At 35.8% G+C, this 15,126-nt stretch overlaps 2 gene segments (V, D, J or C); both read left to right on the top strand.

Moving 5' to 3' along the window:
• Positions 1-1,015: 1,015 nt before the first annotated feature.
• On the top strand, positions 1,016-1,530 carry LOC116906255. The segment is given in 2 exon segments: positions 1,016-1,061; positions 1,172-1,530. Coding segments are annotated over 2 exon segments (405 nt in total).
• Positions 1,531-12,941: 11,411 nt separating this feature from the next.
• LOC116906254 lies at positions 12,942-13,424 on the top strand. The segment is given in 2 exon segments: positions 12,942-12,987; positions 13,090-13,424. Coding segments are annotated over 2 exon segments (381 nt in total).
• Positions 13,425-15,126: the final 1,702 nt, after the last annotated feature.

The raw sequence follows: 15,126 nt of genomic DNA, 5'->3' as shown, positions 1-15,126 counted from the left end.
GAAACTGGGTCTGGAAATTTAAATGGTGGTGTGAGGACAGGAGTTCTCATATAGCTGGGACATACATTTGGGATGGAATGTAGCCAGCCCAAATAATGATATCTGTGAGGTTAGTCTCCCAGGAGCTATGGGGAAACACAGATTTTCAAAGATTAATTTTTATCAGTCAATAATAATCCAACATGATATTTTTTGTTATGAATGTTTTCCAATACTAAGTGTCCAACTTGGAACATAATATATGATACACTGTCATGCTGAAATATGGCTTCAACCAAATTTTCATAATTTTATGTAGATTTTTATTATTCATTGATATTTCTACTATTTCCCCTAAATGTGTTATTTAAAAATTTCATGTTATACTTTTGAATAAATATATTTAATAATTTTAAGAGCAGAAAATTTTAAATGTACAAAACAAAAAACATGAAGGGTGCTACATGACTATGACCTTAATCATGAAAAGATAATAAGTTTGTTACCCTTTGTTTTCCTTCCTTCCTTCCTTCTTCCTTCCTTCCTTTCTTTCTTTTCTTTTTTTGTTTCTTTTTTCTTTCTTTCTTTCTTTCTTTCTTTCTTTCTTTCTTTTTTCCTTTTCAGAGATATAGTTCAAAACACCCTGGAGATGTTTAAGAATATGATGGTTCTACTCCCATCTTGGGTTCATTCATGTCGTGCTGGATATGAACATAACGCTTCATAAATGCAAGCAAGTACTCTTAACTGAGGTACAGCCTCATGACAATAAATAATACTTTGAAATTAAAATACTCCTCTGTCACTTTCAGCATGGCAGATGTCTGCACTATTAACTGTCTCATCTCAGTCTCCCCCAACCCATGAACTCATGATATAGCATCAAAATATGGAAATATAGCGGGAAAATATGCAAATATGGCCTCTCACTACTCAAGAAAACTATCACAACCCTGATCATATATAGGTCTGCAAGAGGAGCCTAGCCTTAAACTCACAAACATCGCCGTTTGATAATTACAGTTGAACACTCACCATGAAGTTGTGGTTGAGCTGGATATTCCTTGTTGTTCTTTTCAAAGGTAAATGATGAATGAAGAGAAGAAGTGCTGCGTGTGCAAGTGATTAATACTAAGAGGAATACAATTGATATGTTTCACAGTGTTCTAACTGAGATTCTCTTTGTTTTCAGGTGTGAGGTGTGAGGTGCAAATTTTGGAGACTGGAGTAGGCTTGGTGAAGCCTGGTGGTTCCCTGAGACTTTCTTGTGCAACGTCCGGATTCAATTTCAATGACTACTACATGCACTGGGTTCGTCAGGCTCCAGGGAAGGGGCTAGAATGGGTGGCCGAAATAAGAAACAAAAATAATAATTATGCAACATATTATGCGGCATCTGTGAAAGGGAGATTCACAGTCTCACGAGACGATTCCAAAAGCAGTGTCTACCTGCAAGTGAGCAGTTTAAGAGCTGAAGACACTGCCATTTATTACTGTACAAGACACAGTAATGGACCTTCTCTGAGTATCAAGACAAAAATCTCCCTGTAGGAATGTTCAGAACCAGCAGGGGGCGAAGAAAACCCATGGAGAACAGTGACACAGAGGATTAGCTGGAGAATTTATCTATTGCTGGTTCTGGACACTCACTTTTGACTCTTTTTAATGATTTCCCAGAATTCTCTCTATATCTAATGTTAGTAGAAATATATGAAATCTTTGAAAATATGTTTTTGGCAGCATTTTACTACATACTACAAATAATCCTAACATGAACTAAATCTAGAAACCAGTACTGATTGTAGAAATGACTCTTTTGCAGCCTATAGAAAAAATTCTGAAAAATATCCAGGATGGCAATGAGGGTTTTTCCTCCTGAGATAAACAGCAAAGCCTTGATGATTCCCTAATTCAGTTATTCTTTTGTGACTTGGGGAAATATGAGCCAGATGAGTCTCAATTCGTATACTTGTATATTTAAACAGGAGAAAAACCTCCTCTCCTTTCCCAGAATACTGTGTCCAAGTGGCATACGTATATTCCTATTCTAATTTAACCTATGCAGTTTCTTAATCTATAACTTTGTTCTTCATATGGCTCATTATTCTGCTCAATCAATAAATGTAATTCTCTCCTTTGTTCATAGATGTAAGCCACCAGAACCTATCTCAAAGATACTCTTCTAACATAGGATTAAATAGTTACAATACTATCGCTTCACTTCATTATCAGTCAAAAATATGAATTATTTGAATGAATTTTCAATGATAACCATTGTAGTTCAAAAATGTGTATTGGTATGAAACTGATTTCTATAGACAATGAAGGTAAGCATTCATCTAATTGCAAAATCTTATTCTTGAGTAACATCTTGGTCACATGAAAAGATATATGTGTCCTCATTTACACGACAATGGATTGGTAAGTCTGTTTCCCCCTGTGTCTGTAAGAGACATGTGGTCAAAGACAGTATAACTACATTGTGAATCACTGTTTATGGGATAAGGAGGATACCTTCACAGCATGCAGGACACATGCTACTCCATAGACATGCTCTACTCCCTGTATCACAGGAATTTATAGTAAAATTAATAGCAAGATAAAATCTGTGACATTTATTTAAAAGATGTTATAAACAATAAATATAATTTCGATGATGACAGATGTTAAAATCTGCTCATTTAATGACCTTCAAGTACATAAATAAGATTTAATGTGCAAATGCAGCAAAGGAAATGTTTAGCAGAAGAAAAGAAAAACACCACCTATGATGGTGATATATTTAATTGTTTTTACAGTTCCATATATGTGTAATAAGTGTTAAATCTATATTCACCTTACAGTCCACACTTTCATACCTATAGTTATCCTGCTGCATTACATCTCATTACCATATTTTTCAAAATGCACATACACACATAGACACACACGCACACACACACACACACACACACACACACACACACATTAGAGATTGTGGAGACTTCTGTTTGTTCACTGTTATGATGGCCATGGTATATCTACAATACACTGTTTCATATCACAGAGCATACATTCTTTCTACTCTCTATTTCATGGTACAATATAATCCCATGAGAGATAATACTAATGTCTCATTTATAGGTGAGCACACAAATATCATATAGTAAATATTTTAAACTGCTGTGAGTCTCTGTTTCATACTTAGGAAATATAAAGAATTTCTGACCTAAGGTGAGATCATCATTTTAAGTATAAATGGAAATACTTAGGAAGGAGTCAGAACATCCATCCATTTAACAAGATTCCAAAAGTATATTCTCCTTTAAGCACTGTGGCCTGCAAATGCAGGTGATGCCTAGGTTTATAGTTTTAGACGTATTATTTCTGGTGTAGTAGTGCTCAAATTCAATCAAAGTGGTAGGTTATCAAAAAACAATCTTGTCACTAGCACAGTGCTGGTCTCATTTTGCTTGGCAGGGATGAACTGTAGCTTGCAAAATTTACACAGAGCCCCATAGGTAAGTGATTTTTTTCCTGCAGTATTCATAGTGTCTTTTTATCCAATAAAACAACCATCAGATGCTTATAAACCAATTCTAGGTTGACTTTCCAGGGTCCTTTTTCCAGACACTATGGTTTCTTAAGCAATAATATCGTACAATCTACTTCTTTCCAAACAAAAACAATGGCAATAACATATATTGCTTAGGGATATTTAGAGGTTCAGCTATTAAAAGGAAAGCTTCCTCCCAAAAGCAAGTGTGAGTAGAAAAAATGGAATCTCTAGATTCTCTTTCCTTGTCTTGTTGTTGTGATATGTGTAAGATTTTAAGCATGATAGTTTTTGTAATACCAACCAGCCAAACAAGATGAACACACTGGCACAATAGCAGAATCATGGTCACAAGAATAATGGTTACAGAGGTAATGGTCAATGTTCTGGTTGTATTGGAGTTCAGCTTTAAAGGAGGGATTTCATGCCTGATACTGAAATCCTAGAATAAAGCCTGTGTCTGGAAGGTAATAGATCCTAGGTACAGGGTATCTACTGTTTTTGTTTTGCTAAATGGCCATACTTCCAAACTGCCTTGCATATATCTATGTTCACACACTTAGGTTCATGATGCTAATTTTCTTTTTTCCATAGGAGAGAGTTACTGAAGAGACTCACAACAGGACAACATCCTGAGAATATATAACTGATTGTATATCAAGTGATACATCATCTGTGTCAAACTTATCTGTTCTGTTTGCTTTATAAGAGCTTCATAAAAGCTAAAATCATATCAGAGGAGTGAATTTCAATTGAGAATATTCCATCATATGTTCAGTCTGTAGGTAGACATGTAAGAAATATTCAGAGATATTGAATGTTATAAAAGGAAAAAGTCTATTATGAATGGCACATCTGTAGACTCTCATGATGTTGGATTTTGTAAAATAGCAGGTTTAGCAAACTATGAGGAACATGCTTGGAAGGTTTTTTGTTTGTTTGTTTGTTTGTTTTTTTAAGTGCAGTGGGAAGGACTGAAAAACCTATATTACATGATCATGCAGAGTATATATACTAGGTTGAAAGAAGAACAGGGACACAGATGATAAATAGGAAAAATAAAATTAAAGAGGGGCCAAGCAAGACAAAGGACATAAGTTCAGAGAGCATAGATAATTTACTCATGTATGCATTGTAAACCGCAATATATTCTTCTGTGAATCATATGTTCTGTGAAATGTCAACCTCCTAGATTTACTAGTTGGGTTCTGCAATTTCTGTTTTAATATTATAAATTCTAGTTACTAATCTCTATCAAATATAGGGTTGGCAATCTTTCTCATATTGAAAATTAAAAAAAAATCATTCTCATTAACGATGAAAGAAAGTCAAACTTAAACTATTTTATATTTCATTTAAATCCAGTAAGAATGCCTATTATCAAGAAAAACCACAAACAAATGCTAATAAGTGTCTGTAGAAAGAAGAGATTTTATTAACTGATTGTGGTAGGAGAAATTGTTGAAACAACTATCAAAATCTGGGTGATTTTCAAAATTAAAAATATGCATAGATTCAAGTACATCAACTTCTCACAATTGATCCAAGAGTTGTTTTTCTTTAGTTCTGGAACAGAATCAGTTTATTTGGGGAGTCTTTTAGACAGCCATAACTAACAACTAAAAAGAAGTTTTATGCCTGAATTCAGAATTTTTAAGTGGTATTTGACTCTTGAAGAGAGCACTGACATTTCAGGAAAGATAAATTCATTTATACTACATACATTTATCTACACACTTACATTATTATTATAGTTTTAAGGTAAATAGTTATTATGAATCCTTGTGAAATTTTCATATTTCTTACTGTTATTTTACCCACTTCTTTATTAGAGACTGTTCTTCTTATTATGTCTCCAGTCAGAAAACTTATACTGTATTTTCCCCTCTGTGTTATTCCCCAACCTGTTAACTTGACAATATTTCTGTTTTACTTTCATGGCTTCAGATATTGCACAAGAATATGAACTTATGTCTTCTAATTTGATCTAGGAATCCTTGATGAGATAGAAACTACACATGGGGAAAAAAGCAATATTCCGCTTGATAATATTATACCAATAATTTATCCATAGGAAATTTTAGTAAAGATTATGATTTCCAAGACTGGGCTTTAATAAAAAACAAAAAGAAATCTTCAAGTTTTTTGATCCCCAGTTATAATAGAAGCATATTTATTTTCAACAAAATCCTCACAATAGAGAACAGATAAAAAAAATCTCACTTTCTAATATGTGAAAGAAAAATATGCTTACAGAAACACTATAAAAGACAATATGGTCATTAAGAAAACAGGAGAATATACACAATCAAAACCATGCAAAGGCTAAGAAAACCATCATCACTAAATTTCCAGTATGAGAAATACATAAAAATCAATATATCGCCACAGGCTCTGACTTTAAACATATGAAAACAGTTGTAAAAAAGCAAAAGCCATCAGTATACCAATGATGTATTGGTGTAGAAAGCCATTAGGGAAATAGCACAATTCATATATCCATAAATTAGATAAAATATAGTGATGTAACTTTAATCTAATATAAAGGATATGGATGACAAGAGCTTCAAGTCTCTTAAGAATGAAATTGCAAAAGACATTAGAAGATAGAAGGATCTCCCATATTCAGAGATGAGTAGGATTAAAATAATAAAAATTGTCATCTTGCCACAAGCAATCTATAGATACAATACAATCCCTAAAAAATTCTAAGACAATTCCTTTTTTAAAAAATTATATTTATGTTATATACAGCATTCTGCCTGCATATGTGACTGCAGGCCAGAAGAGGGCACCAAATCACATTACAGATGGTTGTGAGCCACCATGTGGTTGCTGGGAATTGAACTCATGACCTCTAGAAGAGCAGTCAGTGCTCTTAACCACTGAGCCATCTCTCCATCCCTCTAAGACAATTCCTTACAGACCATGAAAGGAAAATGCTCAACTTCATTCAGCAAAACAAACAAACAAAACTCTGATAATATCTAAAACAATCAAAACAAAACAACCTATGGATATATCACCATCCATGAGTTAAAGCTGTACTACACATCAATAGTAACTAACTGCAGGCTATTGGAACAAAAACAGACAGGCTGATCATTGGACATAAAGGAATGAACAACCAATGTCTGTCCCACTTGAGACCCATCACATGTAAGAGAGGAAACCCCTGCCATTGTATGTGACACTCTACTGATCTTACAGTCAGAAGCCTAGCATAACTGTCACATGTGAGACTTCATCAAGGAGATAATGGAAACAGATGCAGAAACCACATCTATACCCCAGGCAGAACCCTGGTATCTTGTAAAAGTCTGTGCGTGTGTGTGGTGTGTGGTGTGTGTGTGTGTGTGTGTGTGTGTGGTGGGGTGTCAGGGGATATGAGCCAGCTAGAAAGCTGAGGGATAACATAAGAATAACTACAGAATCAGTTAACCTGGGCTTCGGTTGGGTCAAGAGTTTGTTCCACCAAACAAACCCTATGCAGGTGGTAAATTTAGGCCTCCTACACCTTTGTAACAGGCATGCATCGTTGTCTTCAAGTGAGTCTCTTAACATTTTGATTGGGTCCTGCTTCTCACTGTCTTACATGCCATTGGAACCCCTTGCTCTAGGTAGACAGCCTTATTTTGCTTCAGTATAAGAAGATTTGCTGAAACTGGATTTTCCAGAGTAGGATGATAGCCAAGGAGAGTTTCCCCTTCTCTGAGGAAAGGAGAAGGGGTCAATGGAAGGAGGAGCTAATAATGGAGGTAATGTGAGGAAAAATTGGAGGCGTGGTTGTGATCTACTTGAATGTAAAGTGAATAAAGAAATAAATGTAGAGAAATGGTACAGGTCTAAACATAGGATTCTCAAAAGTAGAGACCAAAGTAGATGAGAAAGAAATGTTCAACAGCCTGAGCTAAGAAAGCTGTAATTCAAAACTACTCTGAGATTTGATTTCATATTACACTTATCAGAAGAATCAACTTATCAAGGTCGAAACCACAGTGAAAGTCTATGCTGTCAAAGAGAATATTCCTTCATTGTTGATCAGACTCTAAATTTGTATAGCCATTGTATAAATCAATATGGTGCTTTTTCAAAGAACTGGCAATCCTTAAGACCAATCAGTACCACACCAGGACATATACCCTAAAGTTACACCAACAAACCACATAATACTTGCTCAAATATGTTCACAGCAATTCCATCTGTTGTATACAAAAGCTGGTACAGAATTGATTACTGTCACATTGTTAATGGAAAAATAAAATGTGATTCATTTACATAGTAGAATACTCAGCTATTAAAAACCATAACACCATGAAATTTACAGTCAAATGGCATGGAAGAAGAAAATATCATCATGAGTGAGGTAACCCAGACCCAGAAAGACAAGCATGTTACATAGTACTTAATAAGTGGATAATATCTATGAAGTAATAATAAATTATATATTCTACCTACCCAGGGAAGATAAATGACAAGGAAGGCTCACATTGTGAAGGGGAAAAAGAATAGGCAGGGCAGGTGGACCGAGGGAGGAGTTTGGTAGGTGGCATTGGAGTTGGAACAGGACAAATTTGGTGTCTGAGCAGTGAAGCCAAACAGAAACTTGGAGAGACAATTAGAATTATGAGAAATCTCAAGGATGAGTAGTAAATGTAGTCCAATGAAAATATGCAAAATGTTTTGAGGCTTACCCTAGATATGATTCCAAGCAATTATGTAAAAGAGCCTGAATCATGCATCTTCTGCCATCAGGCAAGACTTCAAATGGTGGGACTCGTACACCACACAGTTCATAAAACTTTTCACCTCCATTTTGTCCTTCCTGCATGATGTGCTGGGTAAAGGTTGAAGAGAAGTTGTAGGAGTGGTCATCCAATGACTGGTTGAGGTACATGATATACATGCACCAAGAGGGAGATCCATCCCTTTGACACTAACTGGTGTTCCAATGCCCAGAGACTTGATAGCACAGAGACCTATCATAGAAAATGATCCCTAATTACATTCTACTATTCTCTTAGATTGGTGACAAGCATCATGTCAGAGATGCTTCACCCAGCAATTGATGGAGACAAATACAGAATCCCACAGGCAAACTTTAGGAGTCTCAGGAATCCTGTGAAAAAGAGGAGGAATAATTGTAGGATCCAGAGGGATCAGAGATAACCAAATGAAACCCAGAAAACTAACCATCTTGTGCTCCTAGGGACCCAGAGACTAAACTAACAACCAGGGAGCATTCATGATCTGACCTGTCTTTTGGCACATATGTTATCTCCACATACGTTACTGTTTTACAATTTTGTTTGTGTGAGGCACTCTTCACAGCATAAGTAGGGGCTGTTTCTGATGCTGCTGCCTGTCTTTGAGTCAGTTTCCTCACTTTGGGTTGCTTGGTCTCTCACTAACAGGAGAGGAAATGTTTAGATTCTCTGCAGATTGATGTGCCATGGCTGGTTGATATTGATATGTGGGCTGATTTTTCTGAAAAGAATTGCAGGAGCACATGGGATGAGGGAGAAGGAGTGGAGGTGATGAAGATAGTCTAGGAGGAAACGAGGAAGGACAAATTGAAATATATATATATTATATAATATATATATTGAAATATAATATTTGTGTGTGTACATATATAACTATTATATACATATATACACATATGTACATAAAGGATATATATATATCCTTTTCACCAACCATAATAAAAAATACCTGGTTTGGTAAGTAACCTTTTAAACTTACAATCATTATGTATTTATCATTGTATCTCATTATTATTTGACTTGTCATGTGGGAGTAGGGATAACTTGTTGTATTGACTCTTTGTGTTACATTTGTTTGTGCACCTGGACTTGGATTCTGAACCTTTACTGTATTTATTATGTCTGAAAGTTTTTCTGTTAATTTCAATAGTATTCTCTAAGTAAAGCAACATGAGTCTTGAAAAGAGGGGCAGTTTGAATTCTTCCTATCCTATTCTTGTTACATTTTGTTTTCTTCTTGTCTAAGTGCTTTATCTAAGACCATGACCACAATATTGAATAAGGAAATAGAAATCGTATGTCTTTGTTTTGTTCCTAATTTTAGAGTAAATGCTTTCATTTTGTCTTCATTTAATATACTTTTGGCTATTATCATGTTCTATATAGGCCTGATTATTTTAAATACATTATATCAATTCCTGAAGACTCCAGAATTTTTTCATTAATGCATGTTGAAATTTTCCAAGGATTATTTCAGCATAAATGGGAAAACATAAGTAATTTTTGTTTTTGTATTTATTGGACATATTATATCCTTTGATATATGTACATTGAAACAAACTTGCATTTCATACAAAAAGTTTACTTGAACATGATGTGCCATCTCCTTAATAGATCCCTAAAATTGAATTGCAAGTTCTTTGTTAGGAATTTTTGTATCTATATTCATTGAATAAATTTAATTCCAGTTTTTCATTATTTTGATGTTTTTATTTATTTACATTTTAAATGTTGTCCTCCTTTCCAGTTTTCACACCACAAACCTCCCACCTTATCCCCTATCCACTTTGCCTCTATGAAAGTGCTCTCCTCACCTACCCACACACTCCTATGTCAAAACTCTAGAATCCCCTTAATCTGCTTAATCCTGGAGCCTCTACAGTACCAAGGGCCTCACCTTCTATTGGTTCCAGATAAAGAAATCCTTTGCTACACAAGTACCTTTGTCATAAGTCTATCCATGAATACTCTTTGGTTGGTGGTTTAGTCCCTGGGAGCTTTGGAAGTGACTGGTTGATTGATATAATTATCCTTCCTATGGGGTTGCAAAATGCTTCTACACCTTCAGTCCTTCCCCTAATTTTTAATTGGAGTCCTTGGGCTTTGATGTCTGATGTTGGCTTTGAGTATCTGCATTTGTATTGGTCAGGTACTGGCAGAGCCTCTCAGGAGACAGCTATACCAGTCTACTCACAGCAAACACTTCTTGGTATTACGGATCAATCATGTCAGAGTTTGGTGTCTGTGGATGGCAAGGATCCTTAGGAGGTGCAGTCTCTGGAGCCTTGTAATTTACTAACTTTTGTATGAAAATAATATGTGAATAATAAAATGAATTTGAAAGTAATCCATCAATTTCTATGAAATCGGGCAAATTTGGAAGAACTGAAAAGGAATATTTATTGGAAGACTGACAGGTTCACTAGTGACATTCTCTGTTTCTGAGTTTTTCATTAAGGAGACGCTTCTAAGAACAGTATCAATTCATTTAAGATTCAACTCTTTTCATTTTTTATACCTTGAGGACTTAATTTTGGTAGATAATGTAATATTGTAGGTTATCTTTTGTCGAGTTCATCTAGCTTTTCAGAGGGAAAGTTTTCAAAGTAATTTACAATTTTTATGTACAGTGTGTGTATACTGTTCAGATTGAGAGTAAGTCATGCAAAGGTTACTCTTATTTTCTTCTGTGGAACTATTTTACAGGATTAATGTTTCCTTGAACAGACACCTTCCAACAGTCAAAACAGCAATTGACTTTCATTTTACACCTTGCTGTCTTGTGTGTCTCTTCAAGTTTGTTGGCCCTATTTTGATTATAGCTCCACTGAATGTACTTATGTTACTCATCATAATCATGAAGAACAAGGCCTGTGAGACAAGATGTAGGGAAGGCATCTTATATCATGGAAGGTGCAAGCATGTTTAAAGGTATGAGGGTGAAAGAAGCCGCCAGTGTCAGAAAGTCTGTCAGCACTTGTAGGAAAGAATCTAGAGGAGTCATTGTACTATGGAGTATGTAAGACCAATGTATACTTAGTTGACAACAACTGCTTCATCACGACTCTGACAAGCGGTCATAGGCCTGTGAGATTTAAGAAGAAACACATTATACAGTATCATTTTACCATTATTGCCTTGTCCCTTTTTACAAGGTTTACTCACAACTAGTCCAAATCTTTATTTTTCTTTGCATGTGCTTTCATTTCCTGTGGTCCTACTGAATCCTGCTTTCTAAGATCTTTCCTGGCCCATTTTCCCCAATGCATTCCTCCTTCTTCACCAGCAGTCTTCCTGGGATGATCTAGACAGGTTCTCCTCTCTTTCCCAATATCGGTGGAACCTCCATTTGATGATGCATGCATTGTCATGACACTGAGAACCATGTGTAGACCTGCAAGATTTAAGAAGAAACACATATTCGAGCCATGTTTCTTCTTAAATCTTGTAAGCTTATGCCCGGTTCTCAGTGTCGGGACAATGCAGGTGTCATCACTCAATAGTACAAAAAGAAGAGTGATCATGATGTAGGGAGGAGCAAAGACAACCTGAAAAGAAGGTAAAGGAGCGAACAGGAAGAGAGTAGGCTGTGGGAGAGGAAATGGATGAACTACCTGATAGTGCAGGAAATGCAAGTCTTTAAGGGGGAAGGTAGGTCTTTCTGTGAGAAAGAACAGAAGTAGTTGTTAATGAGAGAATGAAAATTCCTTGGGGGTCATCAGAACAGAAGTATATGGCATGCATAATTAGCCTTACCTTGTGACATAGCAAGGTCACAAATGAGCTAGGCATTGCTTTTGAATAGAGAAGGTGTGGCCCATATGGTGGATGAGAAACTCATCACTGGAGGAAACAAGTAATACATAAGGACCTTCAGTGTGCATACAGTTTTTGAATAAATAAATAATCTCAAGTAAAACTCACATTTATTTTATGAAGTTTTATGATTAAATTTTGAGCTTTATTCATGTAGTGCTGTTTTATTTAGCTGTGGTTATAGCCACATTTTACTACTTCAATGTAATGTAGGCAGCCCTAATTCACTTCACTGAAGTGTTTAAACTCTTCCTAACTGGTAACATTTAATTCTTGCTTGTCTAATTTCCCTAGGAATTTGTGTTATCTTTTTGTGAAATCAACAAAAGTATTTGCCTGTATAAAGTTTAAGGAAGTGATACTGAAAATTTATATTACTATGTGTAAACTGGAAATACATTCTAAAAGACATTTGCTTCCATTTTTATATTCCATATTTTATATATAATTCTTTGCTTTTTTGAGACACAGTTCATATAGCACATGCATAATTCAATCATGTTTCTTCTGTGACCACCACTAGCCTCTCCATGCTGTGCTGGGAATAAACTCAGAACTCAGACATAAAAACTGTTCTCTGTTATCTGAGGTGCATTGCCAGGACATTAATGAAACATTGATGGTCTCATACCACTTCATCCTTTAGTACTTTTCAAACATCTGTCTTATTTAAGTCCTCTACAGCTCCCAGGCCTGAACTCAGGATATAGCACAGAGTCATGCAAATAATGTTCCCCTCTGCTCATAAATACCAGCCTTAATCCTAAAAGCTCTAATAGAGGCACCTAACTCTGGACTCAAGAATCTTTCCCTTCAGTGACCAGCACTGATACAGAACATTCACCATGGACTTACGACTGACTTATGTTTTTATTGTTGCTATTTTAAAAGGTAATAATAAATCATACTAGATATTGAGTGTGTCGATATATGTGAGTGAAAAGGAGCATGAAGATTTTGATGGCTTACTGACAAGATTCTCTGTGCTTGCAGGTGTCTTGTGTGAGGTGAAACTGGAGGAATCTGGGGGAGGTTTGGTGCAACCTGGAGTGTCCATGAAACTCTCTTGTGCAACATCTGGATTCACTTTCAGTAACTACTGGATGGAATGGGTTCGACAGTCTCCAGGGAAGGGGCTAGAATGGGTAGCCGAAATTAGAACCAAAGCTAATAATTATGCAACATACTATGGGGAGTCTGTGAAAGGCAGATTCACCATCTCAAGAGATGATTCCAAAAGTATGGTCTACCTGCAAATGAACAGCATAAGATCTGAAGATACCGGCATTTATTACTGTACAAGGCACAGTAAGAACCGTTCCTTGTGAATCTAGACACAAACCTCCCTGCAGGAGCTCTCAGAACCAGCAGAGGGAGCTCAGTGGACATGGAGCTCAGGAACTATTGTTTATATGGATATGGAAGGTAAGACCATGAGTAGACTTCCTTCTTCTACCACCTAGAGTAGGCCCCCTCTAACTAAACAAGTCAACATCTGAGGACAGAACTGGCTGTTTCTGTCTCAATCTGATACATCTTACCCAGTATAGTACAAATAATTTTGGTTGATTGTAATGTGCTTTTACCTGTTCAGAGTGAACTCTAAGACCAAAGTGAGCAGCTCCTTATTCCAGACTCAAACATGTTTATTTCTAATGTTCTGAAAACTTAATGTTTTCTGTGCTCGGCTAAGTCCATTGATTCTTTACCAGGGCAGGGAATTGGCGAACAGGAATACAACATTTTGAATTTTTACACCAAACCATTCCTACCAAAGGTTCTATTGTTTATTCCATGGTATAAAAAAATTATAGAGGGCAGAATGATCAAGCACTGAGGCATCAAGAAATGGCTCACATTACAAGCAAGAAATAGCCACCCACGCTTCTCTAAAATTAGTGCTTACAAAACCTATTAGAAACAACTGAAGGCAGGCCAATTCCAGAGTACCAAATGATCAGAAGTTCTTAGAAAATGTCTCAGCAGATAAGAATGACTGCACCTCTTGAAGAGGTTCTGAGTTTGGTTCAATATGCCCGTGTTCAACAGGTCACCTGTACCTTCAACTTGAGAGGGACAAAAGCCTTCTTCTAGACTCTGCACACACACACACACACACACACACACATACACACACACACACACACACAGAGAGAGAGATACACACATACAAACACACACACACACACATGAAAAATTGAATATGTATCCAATATATAGTTAATACAGAGCATTTCCCTACATCATGTTCTATTGTTTTTATTGTTGACAACTTTAAAATTATACTTAAATTTCACCCAGGGAAATGATGGCACCAACCTTTAATACCAGCACTAGGGAGGCAGGAACAGGCAGATATTTCAGAGTTTTATATACACATTTTCACAAAAGCAGATGTTCACAATACCCAGCATAGATAAGGGGGAACCTTACTGAAACACACATGCTTGAGTTTAGGTCTGAGAAATTTCTGGAATAAACTGATCACTCCACCAGTGGGGAAGAGAGGTTACATTTTTAATTGTTACATTGTGGCAAATATTTTATTTTGGATTTGTTTTAGTATTACATAAAGGTTTAACAGATATTTTAGAGTATTTCAGTACATCATGTTCCATTTTATTTATTGTTGACAACTTTATATAGTGTAGTAAAATTTCAGCAGTAGGGATCAGGTGCAGGCAAGTATTTGTGAGTTTAAGATCAGCCTGGGCTGCATAGTAAGTTTTGCATCAATCAAAGCTAGACAGATAAGGAATAACAGAAAATCTATTTTTCACATAAAGAGTTAATTGATATAATGTTTTAAATTTTATGTTTAGATGTTATAGTATAACATATATTCTAATGACATATGTGAAGGGAGAGCATGCATTTTATAATTTAAAGTAGAGACTTATTACAATACTATAGATTTCTTCAAGAACAGTCAGACACAGATAAGGAATTGTAAAGTACCCTAGGAGTTTATGAGAAGCATATCCTTTGAAGCAATAAGAAAGTAAGCATTAATGCAAAGGTATAGGTGTG

The sequence above is a fragment of the Rattus rattus genome, chromosome 7 (assembly GCF_011064425.1).
Source record: "Rattus rattus isolate New Zealand chromosome 7, Rrattus_CSIRO_v1, whole genome shotgun sequence".
Taxonomy (NCBI): Eukaryota; Metazoa; Chordata; class Mammalia; order Rodentia; family Muridae; genus Rattus; species Rattus rattus.
This window is presented reverse-complemented; position numbering and strand designations above follow the sequence as displayed.